The sequence below is a fragment of the Aptenodytes forsteri genome, unplaced genomic scaffold (genome assembly GCF_000699145.1).
Source record: "Aptenodytes forsteri isolate BGI_AS27 unplaced genomic scaffold, ASM69914v1 Scaffold193, whole genome shotgun sequence".
Taxonomy (NCBI): domain Eukaryota; kingdom Metazoa; phylum Chordata; class Aves; order Sphenisciformes; family Spheniscidae; genus Aptenodytes; species Aptenodytes forsteri.
In genome coordinates, this window is record NW_008795405.1 from 3896603 (window position 1) to 3918547 (window position 21945).

Consider the following 21945-nt stretch of genomic DNA (forward strand, 5'->3'; position numbering starts at 1 on the left):
TATTGAAGTTCTAGCACGTCCGGCACGGCAGCACTCAGTGGCGGCATGACTTCGTTCAGGCCACGATAGTCTACTGTTAGTCTCCACTCTCCATTAGACTTTTGCACTGGCCATCTGGGACTGTTAAAGGGTGAGCAAGTCTTGCTGATCACTCCTTGGCTCTCCAGTTGATGAATCAGGTTATGGATGGGAATCAAGGAGTCTCGGTTGGTGCGATATTGCCGCCGGTGCACCATTGTGGTAGCAATCGGCACCTGTTGCTCAGGTGCTCAGCAGTAACTAAAACATCAGTGTGTTATCAACATTACTCTCATCCTAAATCAAAAACACAGCACTATACCAGCTACTAGAAAGAAAATTAATTCTATCCCAGACGAAACCAGGACATACTAATACTTTTGTCATCAAAATATTTTAGCTAAATATTTTATGAATGCATTTTTCAGCTATTTTGTGTGGTATTGGAGCAAATGATGCTGGTGGGTGATTTCTGTAGTAAATCGTTCATTCACACAGGTTCAGATTCTTCTTCAGACCCTTCTGTTTTCTGCTTCCCTTCAGAAAAAGACAGAAAATGTGGTTTAGAGAGTCAGTAGCGAATCTGATGAATCTAGGTGTAAATAATCTCTGTCTATGCTGAATATGTGGACTAACTAGGAGATTTTCTGTGTTACATCTGATGTTTTTTTTTCCTCTCAGAAGAGATTTTGTTGAAAGGACAACAATATACAGTTGAGTGAAGAAGAGTCTTCCAGGGTTGAGAAGCAAAATAACTTTTCATTTGTTTAGATGGTATGAACTTCAACTGTATATTTAATAGATGCATACTCCAGAAATTTAAAGCAGTCATGCTTCTAACAGACTCTTAGCTCTATCATTGATATGTGAAAGTGATACATGGAAACTGCTTTATGCGTTTTCCATTAGATAGTACATGTCAACTGTTTGAGGATCAGGAGCCTAGAAGATATTCCTCCTTCCTTTGGGTTAATGATTCAGGCACTGTCATGCCTGTTCCCTCCCTTTGCTCTCACTCTTTGCTGTGCAGTGGCCCAAATTCATCAGGAGAGCTACGTCACTTTGCAGGGCTGGTTCTGGACTTCTTAGGCATGGTTTGCAGTGTGGGGGGTCAGAGCCTCCTCTGTGTTGGAGCCAGCCCAAAGAGCATCGTCTAAGGACATAGGCAGCAGCAAGCAGAGGTGGAACCTGCAGCTCTGAAGCTCTTGTGCAGTATGTTTAGAGAAAGCAGTTCTTCCTCCTGTTTTCATTAACAGCTTTGGAGCTCAGGGAAATAATAGATTAGTCAGGTTTGACAAAAAGACAAACATTCATTGTATTGCCAAGTCTCCTTGATCTCTTCTGGGCTTAAATTTGAGGACCTTTGAACAAACATTTTCCTTTAGACTCAAAGGGTAATGTGTAAAGCAGCAGATAACAGAGGAGAGGGCACGATTCATGCTAGGCACTTGGCGTTCTCTGGTGTAATATAATGCTTCCTTTGCTCTTACTGGTGAGATGAATGAGCTTTTTGGGTAAGGTCAGAGCTGCTACACTATGTGCAAAATTTGAGTTCAGCACTGAAAGAGCACTGACTGTTGAGTGCATCTCACCGTTGCTTTGGGCTCCTAGACTAATGTTGCTCTTTGCATCTCTTAAACATGATGAGAGATGTTGTCCTCCGTTGATTCTTACCTACATGGTTTCTGATGTTGTTACTATGATTCTTCTCTGCTTCCAAGTTACAAATTATGTAGATATGATAAGTGAGAATGAGGGGCCTGAGAAAACAATAAATGATACTATTTCTGGAAAATCTAACATTACCCAGAACGGTTTAAAGCTAGTAAGCATTTGGGAAACTACTCTTCTTACTGTGGGACTCCAGCTCAGCACTTAATCTTCTCCATTATAACCTCTTTCTATGATTTTACAGAAAATTTTTTCCCAACAGCAAAAATTCTTTTTCTTCTGAAAATTTATTCCCAGAATTTCCTTGAAGTTAGAAATAATGTTCTTTTTTAAGGGTTTTATCAATGCAATCAGTTCAGTCATCTCATTATGACATTTAGATGACTTAGATGTTCTTACTTAACAGTTTATGGAGTAAAAATGCAGTATATATGACTCTCAAAGCTTCCACGTATCAGTATCACTGTTAGTGATGCTTAGAAGATGCTCCGTGCATAGAATAATGTTTTGCACGCTATTTCTTATGTATCTAAATAATTAAATAAGCTCTGTAGGACTTTTCAAACAAATATTTGCTTGTGACTATTGAGACCACAGAAGTGTGTATGTGAGGGAGAGAGCATGGGTCTTTATGAGAGGGTTGAATCAGTGGTGTCACTGATTCAATCAGGTGGTGTGAAGAATGATCAGAATAGAACAAACAGAACTATTTGGATGTATTATTTTTCTTGCCCAAAGGCTAGAAAGGAGGAATGCAACAAAAGGATTTGGACAACTTAATGGAAGATGCAGTAATCTGCTGTTTAGCTATTACTGGAGCCTGTCACCATCTCTTTAAAATAACAGCCTGATTGTTACTAAACTATCTGGCTTTGTTTTAATAACATGAATCTGGGTGAGCTGCTTTGACTGCTTCTAGGGGCTTTCATTAGGGTTTCAGCATTCAGTCGCTGGACAACTCTTTTGGAGGGCGATGGAAATAGTTCACCTTTTTTGTCCTTCAGACGTCTTGGCTGACTTATTTTCTGTGACATTTGATGTACAGTTTCTCCTCCCCTAACCTCTGAGGGAACATCAGATACATGTGAAAGTGACTTGGAACATAAATTGTTCGTTGTTCTGTAACGTTGTTGAGGATCATATCTATTATAGGTGACTCTCAGGACAACTCTTCTGCCCAGAACAGAATTACCTCCTAGCACAGGTCATAGGGGTTTGCCCAAACTGGGATTCTGCCCCATCCTTTGGGAGGTCATGCCTTGATCTCTAATGGCTCATCATCTAGAACAGCTTCTAAGTCTATTTTGCCCTTAGTTCACATGTTTCATATGTAGAATTTATTCTTTCCAGACTTCATTATGGCTTGGGTGAAAAGATTTCCTACAGCTCAGTTAGAATTTTAAAACTTTAGGTCTATTGTTTATGGTGTAATACTTAGTATAGAAAGGAGGCAAAGATACATGCGCTGGCACGAAGACATTTAGTTATGTCCTTACCCAGCTATACAGTGACAAAGCAGGAATACCTGTTAATTTCAGCAGTACAGGAAGACTGCCACAAAATTTCTTCCCAGAAACACCGAGTTCAATTGTGCTTGCTAGGATCATGATGTTAGCCAGTCATCCCATCAGAAATAAATTAGATAGTTTCCTTGTGTAAAATGTCATGCTGCTGAAAGCATAGCTGATGCCCAAGTGCAGTAGGTTCATAGCCACTGAGTACCACAGCTCTGCTGTAATACTCTACTGATTCCACTAGCATGTCCTCAGGCGAGGAGTGCTCATCGTTCAAGCAGCAGGACTAATGCCAACAGTGAGAACTTCTGCGTTTTTTTACCTCCTTGCACTTAGGCCTTCTGTGTAGCTATATAACACTGTGTTATATACATATAGATATAAAAATTATTTTTTTAAAATATATAATATTAAATATATCTTTATTGCACTAACTTAATTATCTATCCACAATAGCTTTTGAGTACATTGATATTTTTCCTTCTGTATTCTGGATTCGCAGTGAGGTTGGGTTTTTTTTGTTTGTTTGTTTGTTTTGCCTGCTGTGGTGGATGGTAGTCCTCTATTTTAATAACAGTTCTGTGGTCAGTGGCCAACTTTGGAAGCACTTTTTTTCTTAAGACAAGTTCCATACCTGTAGGATTTTCTGAAGTTATAGAGAACTGTTAAATGGTAGGGAGAAAAGGTTCCTGTAAATACTATTTTCCATCTTGGTTGACCTCTGACAAAAGGTCAAGGGAGTACCTGGTTGTTCTGCTGCCTCCGTCATTAATGCTCACTGCTTTGGCAGAGAAGCCTGATGCTTGACAGTGTTAGACCACTCCTAGATTATCAGACAGCACCACCTCTTCTGTGCAAAGCACAGCAAACCACTCAGATAAGGTAAATCCCACCGAACACTGGAGTGGTTATTAATTCTGAAGCAGCGCAGAGAGTTTGCTTTTCTCACTGATAGAAGACATGCTCCAATATTGGCTGTAAACCAAACCCCAGTGAGATAGGGACTGCCTCAGAGTACACCTCTAATGCAGTGGGTTTTGATAGAAGGTGAGAGGGTGAGCAGCTGACTTTTGTTTCTAAAAGAGCTACTTGAAGTTTTCTTCAGGAGACTTCAGGAAAGTCGCTGTCCATTTCATACTTTTCTAAATATTTCCTAATTGTGTCTGAGGCCAGAAATCCTGTTACATGAGGTGCTGCTTTTGTTGAGTATTAAAGTTCATGCCCTTGGGCAGAATCAGTGCTCCTAGGATTTGCTGTTTTCAGCTTCACAGTCATGCAGTATTTATTTCCAGGCATCATCCAAAACTTTGGAGGCTCCTCTGCTCCACGCTCTTTGCTGGGGTGACTTCCTGGCAGGACTGGAGAAAAACAGGAGGTTGGTTTCCCTCCCACAAATGTATGAGAACCTGTGGAATGAGACCAGGATGGGGAGCTAGGAGCTCCTGAACTCAAATGCTTCCTCTACTATTGATTTTCTTGGTGGCCATGAGTAAATCCATTAAAATGTCTGTGCATTGGTTTCCACATACATAAATCAAAATGCCAAGGTTTTCTTTACTTCCTAGTGATGCTGTGAATTCTGTATATTTGAGTCCTCCTTTGTAGAAAGCGCTTTGACAGGAACACATAGCAACAGCTCTGCACATAAAAACTGAAGTTAAAATTACCGTCTGGCTCTCCTGAACAGGCAGTATAGCCATACACAATATGGAAAGATCCCCAGTCTTTACCTCTCCTGGGAACCTGAGACTCGGCAAAACTGGGTTTCTACAGGGATGAGAAGAGCCAGGAGCTTGGCTTAGGTAGTTGTTGGCTGTGCTTTTGTTTCTGTTCTTGCTACCAGCCTGCAGTATGTACTGATAGCTGATTTGGGGATTTGAATAGGTGTAGATCTGAGACTTGCAAAATTGTCTTTGCAATGGGGTGGTGATGGTAACTGCTTAATGTGCTAGCTGTGCCTGTTAGTGATTAGTCAGAAAAGGATAACGTTTTCCCACTTCTTAAAGTGATGGATGACTCCATTAATTCAAGAAAAAGGTCTGTGCTGGTCAGTTTGAAGATCCTGGGGTTTACTTCTACTCTGGTGATTTCTGTGAGGCTTTGAATATGTCAAGGATTTAAGTCTGAATGTGGAGTTTTGTACAGGTCTCAGATCTCTGCAAATCCCAGCTGTTGCAGAGAATTTAGTTATATGAATGTGTTAGAAAATAAATAATGGGTTTAGATTAATATTAGCAAGTGAAATGGAAGATTTAATTGCTTACATGTGCTAACCTGCTTTCAGATTCCAATTTTTGTAAATCTGTCTAGAATTAACTGAGTTAAAAATTAAATCTTGCAAATCACATATAAATCAAGAGTTTCCAAACTTCTAAATGCTGTTTTAAGTAAACGCTATTTTATGCAGTTACATTGTCACACTTGAACAGCTAGTTCATCAATTCAAGTTAATATCACTTACTTTATACAGGGTTTCACATCCCAGCAAAACCAGGGTTTGATCTATTGCTTCATGTAACATAAACCAAGGATTCCTGTTGACCTTGAGTTTGGCTTTAAGTTTAGCTATTCTAGGTTAGCTGTGTTGCTATGAAGAGGCTCCTTGGTACACTACCACTGTTTAAAGAATATAGAAGCCATAAATATCACAGTGCAATTTTTGGAGCCTTCAGAAATGTACAGCAGGTCATGAGCTAACAAGCGGTTCACCACTCTCTGGTCTTCCAGACGTCACCAGACTGTGCCTGAAGGCATACAGAAACACTGTGAGACCTGCAGCCTACTCAGGGCTTTTTCTCTTCATACATTGTAGAAAGAACCTGTATCCCTTTTTCCCCTCCATGGTTTCTGGTAATTCTCCTATGCTTTATGGTCATAGCCATCACATATGTCAGAGCGTCCTAACAGGCAGGACAGCATGGAAAGGCTGTGCTTGGTAAAAAGCCTTTCATGTTGCCTGACACAGGCTACTGTGTTGTAGCTTGGAGGAATACAGTCAAGCTCTTCGGCAACTGGAGCCTAATCTGTGCACTAAGGCCTTTCATGAGACTGGTAAACCAGTCATCCACATGGCCACTGGTAAACTGTTTAGGAATTAGTGGTTTGGAGAATACAGTTTTAGAGAGTATGTTGACCTTGGGAGTTGTGCTTATGAGACATGGGGTGGACAGGCGTGAATTTGGATTGGCCAGTGAATGCCAGAGAGATTTTAGTGTGTGGTGATCTGCAAATTTGAATGTTTTTCCAGAGCAGTCACAGGAGGAATTAAAAAAAAAAACATAAAAACATATGAAACAGAAATAGGTGACATTCTTCCAAGAACAGGAAGGATACAAAGATGGATCAGGTCCAGAATCCCATCTGTGACAAGGGTCAGCAGCAGATGACTGGAAGAAACAGGCAGGTGACGTAGTTGCACACAGGGCTGGGTTGATAGCACCTTATATTAAAACCAGCAGTACAAGTAAGAGTAATATGTCTCTGAATTTTCTCTACTCTGTTTTGATGAGTCTGCAGTGGTTGCCTTAAATTACTGTTTAGATTTCTAATCTACTCTTTGCTTTCTCCTTTGTACTGAGCAGACCAGTGAGATTTCATCTAAGTGGTTGAGAAAGTGTAAATAAGCCCTATTAATATGTCTTCTACTGAGTGAACAATCAACCCCCCTTGCCCCCCTTCCCAAAGACGTCAAATGTGTATTCAGTCCTTCACACATCTACGGCTGTGGGAAAAAGGCTCAGTCATAATGATCGTGTTTAACTCCTGCCCTCAGACGCCAGCTATTTGATGGGAATTACCCGCAGGTACATAGACCATGTGTCCGACTTGATTGTAACACGTTCCCTTCCGATGGATCAGGAGTGACTAGGCAGGGGAATTATCATCGTGAAGAGGGTTGTTAAGCGCTTGGCTCTGACTTCTGGAACTGCAATCAATATCAGCCCTCTGTGCTTAGGCTGGTTGAACACTGACACAAGCATATGCACTCCTCGGTGATAGTTAAATGTATTCAGAATAGAATCAGAGAACCAAGTGATTTGGAAGGGACCTCCAGAGGCCGTGTACTCCAACCACTAGCTCAGAGAAGGTTCAGTTAGAGCAGGCAGCTCAGGACTGTGCATAATCAAGTTTTTAGTATTTCTAAGGACGTAGATTTCACAGTCTCTCTAGGCCCTTCCTAGTGTTTGACCATCCTCAAAATGAAACATTTTTTCATATAAAATGAGAATTTCTTGTATTCCAGCTGTGTCTGTTGCCTCTCATCCTTCTTCTGCATACCTCTCAGAAGAATTTGGCCCCGTCTTCTCTATGCTCTCCCATTAAGTCACTGCAGAGAGCAGTAAGATTTCCCTTGAGTTGTCTCTCCTTGAGGCAGAACAAACCCAGCTCTCAGCCTCTCCATACACGTCACCTACTCCAGCACCCTGAGTGTTGCGGTAGCTCTTTGCTGGACTCCAGTATGTTGAAGCCATATTTATACAGGGGAGCTCAATGCTGGACAGAGTACTCCTCATGTGATCTCACAAGGGCCCATTAGGGGAAGAATCGCTTCCCTCGGCCTGCTGGCTGCATTCTTGCTAATACAGCCCAGGATGTGGCTGGCCTTTGCTGAAAGGGCAGGCAGTGCTGACTTGTGCTCAGCTTGTCCACTGGGGCCCTCAGGTCATCTTCTGTAAAGCTGCTTTTGAGCCAGTTGGCTCCCAGCCTGTATTGTTGCATGGAGCAATTTGTCTTACTGTTTGCTCGCAGGGGTGTATAGACACATGGTTTGCTTACATAAGTACAAACACACATTACTGCTGCCTTCAAAGTGCCTAGATTTTTTAATGAGTTCATTCTGTGATACCCTCAATCAAGGCTGCAAAAGTCTCTGCTTAAAGCAGACCTATCACTTGAGGATGATATATGTTCGTGTTGCAACACTATGCTGTTTTGTCACCACTGTTTCACGCTGTGAGGGCACAGATTTTACCATGTAGTTATTTTTCAAGAATGGCTATGACAACAAGTATTTTTCCTTCAGTCTTGTACTAATAAATTCTGGCTAATCTGTGTTAGGATTATTAAATGAGACAAAATGAAGCAGAAAAATGCTATTAATGTCAATGGCAATAGCAACAGCACTTGCCTTATGCAGCGGATTGTAAGCAATGATAGCCTGACTGCTTGTACCATCTAGTTATTCATGCTCAGACTTGCTTTCACAGCTGGGAGTCAAAGGCACTGCAATACGGAGTGGGGGGATCTGTATAGACTCCATTGTATGTGCCATTTTCCCCCAGATGGCACTAGTAGGAATGGGCTACAGACAGCCCTCCTGCAAGCTTTACTATCACCGTCCTGTATTTCTTCCACTGGGCAAAACTGGGGTACACAGCTGGCTTGAGTCACGTGAGCGCAATACGGCAGCAGAGCTGGCTCTGAGTGACTGTGGAAGCCCAGGTACTGGGAAGCAGACTTCCAGCTCACATGAAGGATTTCTATGGTATTCAAATGCTGCCTCCAGTTGCTAAGAAATTAGTTCAGTGGTTTTTCTTATTGTACAAAAGAGATTTTTTTTCTTAATGAGGAAATATTTCATGTCATGTGCTGTGAATAACTCCCCCATATTTATTTTTGCTGTGTGAAAAAGATATGCTTGTCTAGTACAGATTTTCTGGATAAGGTGATCAAGCAGGCAAAGTTCTGAGACGTGTTTACCAGCAACATCATTACTTATGGCTGTGGACAAAATGTTTTATGTGGGCTTCCCTCATGCTCTCAGAGAAGGAAACTATAGGATACTTTATGTGGCTCTCTTGTCTGCTTGGTCTGTCATTCAGTTGAAAGAGAGGCACAGCTCTGTCAGGATTATATTCTGATGCCTGTCTTAGATTGCCTGGCAGATGGGTTAAGCTAAGTTCAGATGACATTAGCAATGAATCTAAACACTGATCTTTGGGAAACGTTGGTTTCTTTTGGAACAACGCATATGTGATGGTCATGTTGTGAATAGTAGAGTTTTCCATCATTCTCCAAAAAAAGGATGTGAAGTGTCTTATAGCAGTGTCTTTAAATGTACTTTTCCTAGACTCCACTGCATACTTTTGAACGGTCCCTATGGTGACAGTGCTGCAGTGAAACTGAAAACACAGTGCTGAAATTCTTCAGTACCGAGGACCCTGCCGTTAATTCTCTTGATAGCCAAATTACAAGAGGAGCTGTACAGTCATTAGCATGCCATGATATATAGTTGTATAGAACATCAGCAGTGCTGTGGGATTGCTTAGAAATTTCATGACAACTTTAAATCTCTTCTTGGTTGACTGCTGAATAGTTCTTTTGTTTCCCTTTATTTTCCAGCGCGAGATGAGAACATGGCGACTTTCCGTGGTTCCGAATACCTTTGCTATGACCTGTCGCAAAACCCCATCCAGAGCAGCAGCGATGAGATCACTCTCTCCTTCAAGACATGGCAACGCAACGGGCTCATTCTGCACACTGGCAAGTCAGCTGATTATGTCAACCTGGCCCTGAAAGACGGTGCAGTTTCGTTGGTCATTAACCTGGGGTCTGGGGCCTTCGAGGCCATTGTGGAGCCGGTCAATGGCAAGTTCAATGACAATGCATGGCACGACGTTAAGGTGACACGCAACCTGCGGCAGGTAATGGTGAAGGGGTGAAAATGCTGAAGAAAATTTTGTTCTGTTTTATTGGGATGGGTAGGTGGGAGACAGTAATGGAGAAATGGGGATGCTCAGTGGAATTGCTAGAGTTTTTCCACCTTTTCTGGATCTCGGTATCTAAAGGACAGTGAAAAAACATTAGTTGATGGGAATTTATCCCTGTTGCAGTATCTTCATTTCCACTTTATTAATTTTCTGTTTTTTCCAGTTTGATTTAATAATAAAAACTTGTGACATTACTTTCATCTCCCTCTTCCTTTTCACTTTTTCTGTTCTCCCTTTTTTATTTTATTATTTCCTTAATTATGATTCAATCTTATCAGTAATATTCTTGTTGCATTTAATTACTGTGGGAACAGAGTCTTTTTCCAACAGCCAACGCTCTACACCTCTCTCCTTTTTCTTTCAGTTTTGTTAATTGGTTTAACCATTGCCATGTTGTCATAATTCTAATTCTGGAAGTCTTTTGTTTTTCCTTTACTTTTTCTTTTCTTTTGTGTGTGCATGTGAATGTGCGGGTATGCAGGCTGGTGGGTACGTGTGTAATTATTTTAACTTTACAGCTTTGGAATTAATTGGCTGGAGTCTTTCTGAGTCTTCTTGATTCTCTGTTCTTCTTTTCTTCTTTTTGATTTTTCCCCCTTCTTTCTATAATGAGATTCTACTTTATTTCTTGTGTCTCAGCCTATGAGACTCTTCTGTTGTCTGTGAGGACTGGAAAAGAGGAAGGATCAAAAAAGCCAAGCTAACCCAGATCAATCCAACACCCTACAATTTCACTTTGGAAAAGTTTTTCTGATTTTACCACTAATTTTGCACATCTGCATGCTGCTTTTCTAAGCAGACAACTCTATCAGGTGACGTATTTGGTAGTAGGCTAGTCTTAAAACCCTGAAGCCTTCCTCATGAAATATAAATTCAGACATAAATAGATAAGATAAAATTAAATAACCTTGCTCTGAAAGCTGGTGAATATATCAAGTCACTAAGGCCCACCCGCTGCATGATAAATGAGGTTTACACTGTGAATAGGAACTATTTGGTGTCTTGCTGATTGGTAGAGGCAGCAGAAATAGCTTGTAAACTAAGATTTTAAAATCAATTTGTGAAAACAATATGATCTGTTTATTTGCTCATTAATGTGAATATTAACACAACCCTTAATAGTTTTATTTAAGTTTATACAATGTCGTTTGCTGAGAAAACAGCTTTTGTGGTAACATTTTACAGTAGCTAAGATAAAATATATCTGTGAGTATAGGATAATCAGTGCCAGGGATCAGAAACAGTCTCTACTAGTAGATGTGCGTGGATAATTTACCTGTTATGGGGATTTCACATCTTTCTTTTAAATATTTGGGTTTGGGGCTGAAGATATTTGTCTCTCCCATGTGAATCCCTGTATTTCTACATGCTCAGGATGTCTGGGTCTTTGACAAAAAATCTGTCAGCAAACTTTCATGAGACTGCAGGGTTCTTACTTATGGCAACATGAGTCTGTTTTCAATAGTTTATATGCAGATACAAATTTAATTTCTTATGCAGTGGATGGGTCTTAATGATCCTATTTCATTCAAACGTTCCCATCAGTCCAGTAGAGAGAGATGCACCAACTGGTGAGGTTTGCCAGTCTGGAATGGTCAGAATATATGGCTTCTTTGGATGTGTTTTTTATTTTTAGACGGTCTCAGAATGGCTGGTCTCTGAATACCTCAGTATACCTTACTGGTCATTTTAGTTAATCATACTTTTTATTTTTGTCAGAAATCGGTTTTCAATGGGAAAATGTACCTGAAGCAAAATGCATCCTTGCTTCACGCCAGGATTGGTTTGGATCTTGAAGAAGCAGAAAGTGAGGAAGGGTCGCAGGCAAAACTGTGGATGGGAAGCTCTCACTTTCTTTTCCTAATCTTTCGGCTAGTGATTTTTTATTTATTTTCTTGATTCACGGTTAAATGGAAATATGTCTATGCCTCTTTGTCTTTGATTAGACCAGGACAGTGCTTTGGCAATTATTAGAAAGCAGGTGAGTCCCTTGCCAGTTAAGGAGCACCGCAAATTTTTAATCCTCCTGATCTATTCACTATGGATGTTTTCATGTGATCTTGAATTCTTAAAGGGTCCAACTTGGCTGGGCAAGAGAGAGGATGTTTCAATAAGATAGCTGTGCTCTTTCCAAAGAAAGGCCAGTCTTAAAATCAAATTAAAAATAAGAAGCAGAGGTGATTTGGGGTCCAATTCTATAGATAGGCATGATAGAATACAGTTCAACCAATAAATATCAATAAGGCTGGAATTTTTTTGAGTCATCTTTTCCCTGGATACTTCCATTTTAACTTCTGATCAAGTTCAGTCTCAAAATTAAGACATTGACTCAGAACCTAAAACTGTCCAGAAATTGGAATTGATGAGGCCTTGAGGAGAAGCAACCCTGCTACTCCTGAAAGTTGTCATCCAAAAATTATTGGTAAGTTCAACCGCAGTTTTCAATAAGGAGAAACCTTGAATGCTGCAGCCTTCCTGTCAGGTCCTGTGCATTCTTACTTTTAATTGATATTACTAGGGATGAAGAAGTCTTAAACCCCTCCAATCTTCAGGATAAAGAGTTTGGAAAAGATTGAGAACTTGAATGACCGATAACTAATTAATAACTGCTATGGACATTTTTCAGGACACATCTAAGAATGGTCACTCTATATCTTGACCTTATAAATGCTTCATTTAACAACAACAAAAAAAAGATAAAGACACCGTTCTAAATAAAGCACAGGATGAAGGAGTTTTGTTTTTCTCCATTCTGACAGCAGCTTCCAGCAGTTTATGTCTCCTGGTTTTGTCTGTGTGTACATGAGAGGGAGTTTCTCTATCTGTAAAATCCTTAACCATTTTTCAGATCTATGAACCTGTGAAATCCTTTGATATCTTCATATAGAAGATGTAATAAAGGACAAAGATTATTTGTTTATGAAATTATACATTTTGTTCTTTATTGCATCCAATATAATTTTGTATATCCTAAATAATTTTGTATGTAAGAAATTAGCTATGCTGCATCTTTCCTGACATAAATTCACCTGTAAAATTGCAGCATAATATAGGTCACTTGTGGAAGTCTTGTTTCCAGCTGTGCTCATGTTTCCTCAAAAAAAAACCCACTCCAAAACCAAACAAAAAAACCCAACAAAAAACATTGCCCCTAAATATTGAAGCTTTAGAAGGAAATCAGTAGCCTCCTTGTAATTGGTTGAAAACATTGCACTGGAGATAAATATATTTCTCTTTAAAGTGAACTTAAAAAAAAAAATTTAGAAATTCCAAGACTATGATCCAAAGCTAAAACAATTCCAGGTAAATGGGCTATCAGCAGCTTCAGGATGCCATCTAATCTTTTCCTCTGCTGTTTTTGGGATTGGGAGAAGGGGGAGGAGGATTTGCATAATTTTTTGGCTGTTCCTAGATTTAGAGCAGAACTTTAAATAGCTGGACTTTTGCCCAGTACTTTCTGGAATTGTTAAATGTTTTGTAGCTAAGCTAGGAGAGTACTAAGTGCTGCTTTTTTTTTAGATCAAATGCCTATCACAGCAGTTAATCTCCTTAGAGACAAACCAAGTGAACCCACAGATTCCCTTGAGTAGTGATTGTTAATGTCAAAGCAAATCTCCTTGTTTATTTATCTTATTATTTCAGTTAAAACTAAGCCCTCTTTCTGCCTTGTGAGAAACCTTTACTAGAAATAGGATCATGGCTGTATTTAACCAGGGCTTTCAGAGCATGTTTGGGGCAGTGTGGTCTGGTGGGAGGAGGAGGGGGAGTGGAGGAGACTGAAGGTCAGACTTCCCATGTCTGTCTTCAGGTCTGCTGCTGCCACTCCATCTTATTTTCAGCGTGTTTTCCCTCCTGTCCCATACTCCAACTCCCTTGCTTGTAAAAATGGATTTACTAAAACAATGTATCACTGAGAGTGAGACTTCCTTGATGAAGAATTCAGGAGTCTGTGCTCATTATACCCAAGTACAGAATATTATTACTATTTCATTCCTATAGACAAATAAAATGGACTATAATAAAAATTATATTCAATGCCACGAAGTTTTCACAAACTTATTTCCTTAGTCAATGCACAACTCTGAAATTTGCAAGCAGATAGTTTTTACATGAGGCAGCATAGATCTTGCTTGTGTAATTTAGGATAGTTCTTGCCAACTTAAATCACACTGGAACAAGGACTTGGAGCCTCCTTGGGCTGCACTTCCCTATTAACACTGAAACTAGTCACCATGCAAAATCTGCTATAAAGATCTTGAGTTCCCCAGCTGCTAAAAAGCAAACAAGAAACAATGTGTAGGTTCGAACAGTTGGTATCTGCATGCCTTGGGAGGGATTAACAAAGCACCTGCAAAGTTCTGCTAAACCCAACTAAGTGAACTCACTGGTGAATTCTCCTAGCTCCTCCGTAATATAGATGCAGTATAACAGGAGAGACACTAAATCTTGTCAATCTTCTGTCTTCAAACTTGACAGAAGCGACACAATTCTTCCTACACAATTCCTCGACACATTTCTTCCTACAGTAGGAGAGGTTCAACTCCTATACTCTCAGATGACAGAAGTGAGCTACAGGCAAACAGCCAAGCACAGGCATTTTTGTGTGCTTCTCCTGAAAGTCACAAACTCACCTGCTGTAAAGAAACCTGCAGATTGGGAAACTTGGAAGGAAGACTCAGAGTCTTGGACTCTCCTTCATCTGTATCCTCCAGCCAAAGGAAATATTGGCCTGCTTGTGGTACTCTGCAACACCTGAGGGTAGTGAGGCTTGGAAGAGGAGTAGGAACGTAGGTGGGTGGTGGTGGGTGGAAGAAGGGAGTCATGGTTGGGTTTGTGCTGAAGGGGCAAACTGTGTACTGTTGTGTGTACGTCTCTGAGGATAAGGTTCTTGTCTGAGGGAAGTACCTTGATGGGCATTTGAAGAGTAAGTATTGCACTGTTTTAACTTTGCTTCAGTCCTGGATAATATATATGAGGGTTGAAGTTAATGACTAATACCAGGGTGGGAAGACTAGGCAGCACCCTTCTTTACAGCCTAGATGGCATGGTTCCCCATAGAGTCCTGGTCATATTGTCCTCTTTCTCACTTTGTGTGTCTCAGGTGCCCCATGCCTTTTTTTGAAAGACTAACACTAGACCATTCATGCAATGTGTCATTTTTACTAACCAACTAATGTACTAACACCCTAACGACTCATCTTTGCTTTTAGTTATTTTAATTAACAATCGTTCTGTTCACGATTTTTTAATTTCCTTTCTTCCCCCTTTTCCGCAAAGCACTCAGGCATTGGACACGCTATGGTAAACAAACTACATTGTCTGGTAGATATCATTCTTATTGTCTCTTTTTTTGGGTTTGCCGTGTGTTACCTGCCTTTTCCTCCCCCTACCCCCTCTTTTTCCCCCCTCCTTTATACTTACTTCTTCCTTTAATTTTATTTTTATTTCATTGAAAACACTTTTTTTCCCCCCTCCTTTTTTTTTTTTTTCTTCTTTTCTGCTTTTTAATGGAAAAATGAGCAACAAAAGCAACTAACACAACTCTTCTGGAAACGGGGTGTAGACATTTCTTTCATTGGTTTCTTCACATCCCTCTAGTTCTTCTTTTCCATTCCAGTGATAAATTGTTGGGGTTTTTGTCCCTCGCTTTTGAGTTTATCTTTCTCTCTTTTGCTTTGGTTTTCATTTTGCTTTTTTCTCCCTTTTTGGTTTTTGTTTTTTTACTCTGAAGGTTTCTAGATCAGAAACACTGCAGGGCCTCTAGTCCATGGTGGTGAAGGCTCTCTTTTTCTCTCATCCTTTTGTTGTGGCAACGGCTATTACAGGCAAACTGGCCGGAGTTGTCTTCTTTCTCCTGATTTTCCCCCACTTCCCTCCCTCCTCTTTCTTTTCTCCTCCTCCCTCTTGCTCTCTCTCTCACTTTCTCTCTCTCTCTCTCTCTCTGACCTCTACCTGCCGTGGCCGACAGGAGCTCAGCCGGTTGTTTGTTTCAGTACACTCTGCATGGCATGTCCACGTCTGGTGACTCGCCCGTCTCCTCCTGGCCTCGATCTATTTTCCTCCATCTTCCCTTTAAACCACTAACACCACCTAAGCAAAACACATCAAATTCACTTACTCCTCTACCACCCTCTCCTTCTGTCCCCCTTCACCCTTCATGTGTTTGGGGTTAGAGGTTTTGGGGACATTTCTGTTTGGTTTTGAGTTTTTTTATTATTATGGGGTTTGTTTGGTATTTTTATTTTTTATTGCATGCAAGTGTGAAATGGTTTTCTCTCTCTCTCCTTCTCCCTCTCCCTCCCTCTCTCTCTCTCTCTTCTCTCTCTTTTCCTGTCATCTTTCTGGGCTCCAGATATATTGGCATGACATGTCGAAGTGCAGTGTGTGCACGCTTTGTGTTTTCTTTCTTTCTCATCTCTGCTTCTCTCACTCTTGTTGGTGTGTGGTTGATTTATTTTGATTTATTTTATTTTTATTTATTTCCTATTTATATTTTGGTTACGAGTTAGTTTGTAATACAGAAGTTTAAATTTTAATTTTTTTTTTTTTGTGGTGGGTGGTGGGTGTGTGTCTCTCTAGGTACATAGCATGCACATCCATAATGTATTGAAAGTGAGATCCCTCCCCCCTTTCCCCGAATGCATGATCGTCAGTGTGCCGTGAGCAAAAGAAACATAAAAAATAAAAAATACCAACTTCGTCTTCATTAGTGTTTTTTTTTTTACTAACAACCATAACTAACTGTAATCATTAAAATAAATACTAATTAATCATAAAATCAGCTAATATGAGAAATCTCTTTCAAGGACAGTTCCATTTTCTGGCCTGAATAGATGGAAAGCATCTTGATGGGTAGACTGCTGGGTCAGCCTGACAGTGCTGATACACCAGAAAGGGGAGAAGCAGATGCTGGAGCATTTCCATTGTGGGTGAAGCAGACCAGAAAATGGAGCTTGGCTGAACTAAAAAAATACATACCAAATCTCAACAAAATCCTTAATAAAACTGACATAAAAATATAGGGGAGGCATCTTATTCTGTTCAGGATTGTAAGGTCATTGCTGGGATTTTCTTTGTCTGTTGTGTCCCTCGAACAGGTGACAATCTCTGTGGATGGCATCCTTACCACCACGGGCTATACGCAGGAGGACTACACCATGCTGGGCTCGGATGACTTCTTTTACGTGGGAGGGAGCCCCAGTACTGCTGATTTACCTGGCTCTCCAGTAAGCAACAACTTCATGGGCTGCCTCAAAGAGGTAACTAATTCAGATTAATTCTTGTTTCTGTGCTTTTGGTTTCTCAAAGTCATCGCTCTTTCCTGCCTTTCATTACACAGTGTCTTTCCCTGATGCTGAATTTTACGCTGATACTGCAACAGCTCTGTAAGGATAAACTTGTCATTCAGCTGGACAGAAGGCATCAGCCGCAAAACTCATGAGCTTATGGTCAGAATCAGACTTCTAGTGCTTGGATTACAGAAAAAATACCCATGGTAGTGAGAGAGGTGTCTTCTGTAAGCTGTTAACCATTCAGAAGAAAGCATTGCAATCTTCTAGGCACTGAGGCAATAACTATTAAAAAAAGATAAATGGCCTTTGATTACTAAGCAGCATTTTTGGGTGAAAAAATCCTAATCAGAAGCTTATTTAGGATATATTTTTGAGGTCCTGGATTTCACCTGGGAATATAGTTAGTTGTCAATTTTCCAGGAAGATACAGAGTTAGAATAAACCAGAAAAATGAAAGTTGAAGGTAGCATAAAATATGTGTGTAAATTATGTGAGGAGAATGCAGCATGAGGGTATAATGGGGATATGGCAATAATGTGGCGTGTGGACTTGAAGTGTACTGCGTTGGTAAGTTCATGCAGCAGAGTTGCTGCATTGCTCAGGAATAGCTAGCTGGCTTCCAAAACCATGTTGTCTCACACTGGCTGGCTACCCTTGTCACGTAGTTAGTCCACAACTTTGAGAAAATCCACACATGGGTAATAGAGATTGGACTGCCTGGCTAGCAGCAGGAACCAGAATAGTGCTCCTTGGGGGGAAAAAAAAAAGAAAAAAAAAAAAGATAAAGCCTCAGCCCAAATCCAAAACTTGGTGCAGTTGTTGTTCAGGTGTTATGCCCTGCAGCCAGCTTTTGTCTTCTTTCCTATCTCTTCTAATAGAATTTGTGATGATCACTGTGATTAACGGTGATACAGATATTGACATCTCCAAAATGTGTTATAGAAAGCTTACTGAAAAACAAGCTTAAGTTATATTGACATCAAAATGTGTTATAGAAAGCTTACTGAAAAAAAAAAAAAAAAAAAAGATAAAGCCTCAGCCCAAATCCAAAACTTGGTGCAGTTGTTGTTCAGGTGTTATGCCCTGCAGCCAGCTTTTGTCTTCTTTCCTATCTCTTCTAATAGAATTTGTGATGATCACTGTGATTAACGGTGATACAGATATTGACATCTCCAAAATGTGTTATAGAAAGCTTACTGAAAAACAAGCTTAAGTTTTCTGTCAGTCAGCTTGCCTCAGCCCAAATCCAAAACTTGGTGCAGTTGTTGTTCAGGTGTTATGCCCTGCAGCCAGCTTTTGTCTTCTTTCCTATCTCTTCTAATAGAATTTGTGATGATCACTGTGATTAACGGTGATACAGATATTGACATCTCCAAAATGTGTTATAGAAAGCTTACTGAAAAACAAGCTTAAGTTTTCTGTCAGTCAGCTTCCTACCTAGCCTGGAATAAGAGTTTCTTGCAAGAGTTTTCTCCCTAATGTTGTGATTCTGTACTAATATTGTTTTTCACAGGGTGTGGCTGGGTGGTTCTAATTTTATTTGCAGCCCGGAGGGTTGTCATAATATCCTCTCTGTATGACCACATAATACCAGAGGGAAGGCAGAGCTGAGTTTTCATACAGGAGTCATGGAAACAGCGATGCTGAGCTAGATGTTCTGTGGCTGTAACTGCCTTACAAGTTACCATCCTACTGATGCTCGACTCGTGGTGTCAGGGGTTGTATGTTATGTGCCAGTCCTTTGACGTGAGCAATGGCTGTCAGAGTCTGGAGCTGCTCTCCTGCCTGACCTCTGGATTAGTTAAGGGGATGTACGTATGCTGGAAAAGAGCATGTGAGCATCTTACATAGGAAATGAAACTGCCCTGCTGAATGCAAACTGTCATACAGAGATCAAATCCTTCTGTTTTCATCTATAGAGCCTTGGGCCTGATTTTCATAGGCACTGAGCATCCCAGTTTGATTGAAATCAAGAGGAGATGCAGCTTCTTAGTGTCTCTTTAAACCAGGATCTTAATTTTATTTATGGATGCTATGAACATAACACTTAGCAGAGGCCATTTTTATGTGTGCTTTAAGTCAAGCCAATGGAGCAGAGAAAACGGTGACAAGAAAATCTTCAGCAGCTTTATTATTTATATAATCATTTGTATTCTATTAGCTTGCACAATGTGCTGAGCCGCTTACATAGCCATCCCAGGCTCATAACGCTCTGTGACAAGAAAAACCCAAGCAACTACTTAAGAATCAGAGGAAGAAGAAGAAAACAGATAATCAGAATGTGCTTTGTAATTTTCACTTGACTAGGCAGTGACAGGAGATGCGTATGAGCAACTGTCTCGACTTAAAGACAAAATGGTGCTGGCTGGTTTTGAGCTAGTCTGCTTAATAGCAACCTGCTCTTAGTAGTGGTCCAGTAATGCTTTCAGCTGCTGTGAAAATGTGCCCAAAATGTACCTTGCCTGGCCTCTGAGGACAAATCCAGTATACACTAGTCACTAAATGTAAGTGTAGTGCAGGGTTGTCAGGGGAGGCACCTGGAAATGGGATGAATGGAGAAATGTAGTATTTCAAAAGGAAAGCCATGTTACTAATTAGCAGTTTGCATTTCCATTCTGTCATTCCTCTAGATGGCCGCAGGATGAGTTACCGCAGGTATCACTAGGAAGTGTAAGGAAGCTGACCATTGTGCTTTTCCTCAGTTCTAGTTTTGGCAAGTGGAGGTGATGAGGAACTGCAGTTAATGGAGAAAGAGCAGCCCTAGATGACTCTCAGAATCCTGACAAAATCCAGAAGTGCTGCCCTAACACCAATACTTGCACAGAGCAGGGACTGACCAGAATAGATAGCCTGTATAGGCTGAGAAGGGTTCTCATTGCATATGTAGTGAGTTATTCTCAGACATCAAAGCAGGCAGTGCTTTCATTAAGTGGAGCTTTGGATGAGTTGAGCAGAAAATAGTTTGCCTTGTGAAATTCCTCCCAGGGTCAGTTTCCTCTTCTTTCCTTTGCTAGGGATGAAAACACTGATGGCAAAAGTAGCAGGATCAATCTGAGATCCACCTGGAATTAGGGGACAGTTCTTTTGAGAGTTTTCTTTATGTTTACTTCTGAAATGCCAGGGTATATCTGTGCAATGCAATGCAGCATGGTATGAAAGAAACCTGAGCTGGCTCGAGAAAGCTAGAATACCTGTGGGGATCAGACTGACCCTCTGGGGCAGCCAGCTTTGATCCTTGAAGAGGCAGTGGGCTAGTGCAGTGCTTGTGTGCCTATAATGTTTCTGGTTCCAGAACTGCCTACAGGGAACTTTACTTGGCTCTCTGCATAGCATGGCAGTATATTTCATAAATCAATCCCTATAGGTTATGTTTTAAAATTTTTTCTCTGTGGCCAAGAAGGATGCTTAATCTCTCAACAGCCAGTACTGGAGGAGCTTGAGCTTTTAAGAAAAATATTCTAAGCTAAGAAAGTTAGACAAAGGGGTAGGACAGACTGTAATAGCAAATATTGTTCCTTTCAGTTTATGCGTTCTGGTAGAGCAACGCTCTTTTTTCCTACCAAAGTCCTAGCTATGTAATTGGCTGTTCCCAGAGCCATAGCACATCCCAAGTGCATTGCGCTGCTATTTGTAATGGTGAAGAACATCCTGCCAAGCCCTGTAGTGATCTCTTGAAGGTGTTAAAGCAGAATGGTCTATTCCTACTCCTCTGCATTCGTTGAAGTCTTCCCCTAGGGATGTCTCCCTTTCCTAGGAAGGCAAAGGGATCGATGCAGGCTTTGGGGTGAAACTTTCAGCCTTCCTCCTGTAATCTCTTTTATTTCATCTGGACTGCATCAGCTTCACAGTACAGCAACCAAACTGCTCACACGGGAGCTAAGAAGGCTTCTTGAATGGAGCATTGCCTTCCCACTTCCTCCCACTTGCCTTCCTGATTACATGCAGGTGCTGAAGTGCAATGGGGCAGAGTGCCTAATGACCCTCTCTGCCCCTTTGCAGCTGGGAAGGACTTCTCCACTCAGCTGAGGTTGGTGGTAGGAGGAGGGGCAGCTCTGGCAGGCTAGACACTTCATGTGGTCAGAGCCTAAGCCTTGACTAGGAGGAATCGGAGCGTGTAAGAGTGTGTTCCTGGCAAGGAACTAAGGGCTGCTCTGCTGCAGTATCTAAATAAGCTGTGGTGAAGGTAACCGTGTTTCCTTTGAATTGTCTGAGCTAATGTTTCCTCCTTTCACCACAGAATAGATCCTCCTGCCTCTTTTCCTTGTGGCTACAGGTTCTGACTGAAGAGATTCCACTAAGTTACTAGCAGTAATATGCCTAAATCATAAATCCAAGTGCTGAATGTATAGTTCAGGTTGGGTTTTTTTCCTCCATTTTCATGAGAATTAATGATGTCCCAATGTCTGGTAGCACTGTGTGTTTTACATTTCTCCATGGTTGTCCTGGCAGTGTTGCAGTATACCTGACACTGTAATGAGGGAGCAAGACTGGAAAATAGAAGTAACGTTTTCCATGAAAATTTTAAAGGGCAGAATATGCAAAAAGGCCAGTACACAGACATCAAACATGGACATTGCATTGTATTTGCATAAATATGTATTTGACCTGGTTACCCGGGATATGGAGAAGGTGGAGGTACTCAATGACTTTTTTGCCTCGGTCTTCACTGGCAAGTGCTTGAGCCTCACCGCCCAAGCTGCAGAAGGCAAAGGCGGGGACTGGGAGAATGAAGAGCTGCCC

At 40.9% G+C, this 21945-nt stretch overlaps 1 protein-coding gene across 5 annotated transcripts in view; it reads left to right on the plus strand.

Moving 5' to 3' along the window:
• The window catches only part of NRXN3 (neurexin 3), a 1034251-nt gene that overhangs the window by 223637 nt on the left and 788669 nt on the right, over positions 1-21945 (plus strand). For 2 of the 5 annotated variants that reach the window (XM_019472458.1, XM_019472459.1), the window contains exon 1: positions 17056-17172. In XM_019472458.1, the coding sequence (XP_019328003.1) occupies positions 17071-17172 (102 nt within the window). In that variant the 5' untranslated portion in view covers positions 17056-17070. Of the gene's footprint in view, positions 1-9545; positions 9848-15190; positions 15236-17010; positions 17173-21945 lie in introns of those variants that run through there. The other 3 variants (XM_009280739.2, XM_019472456.1, XM_019472457.1) reach the window with 3 other exon arrangements.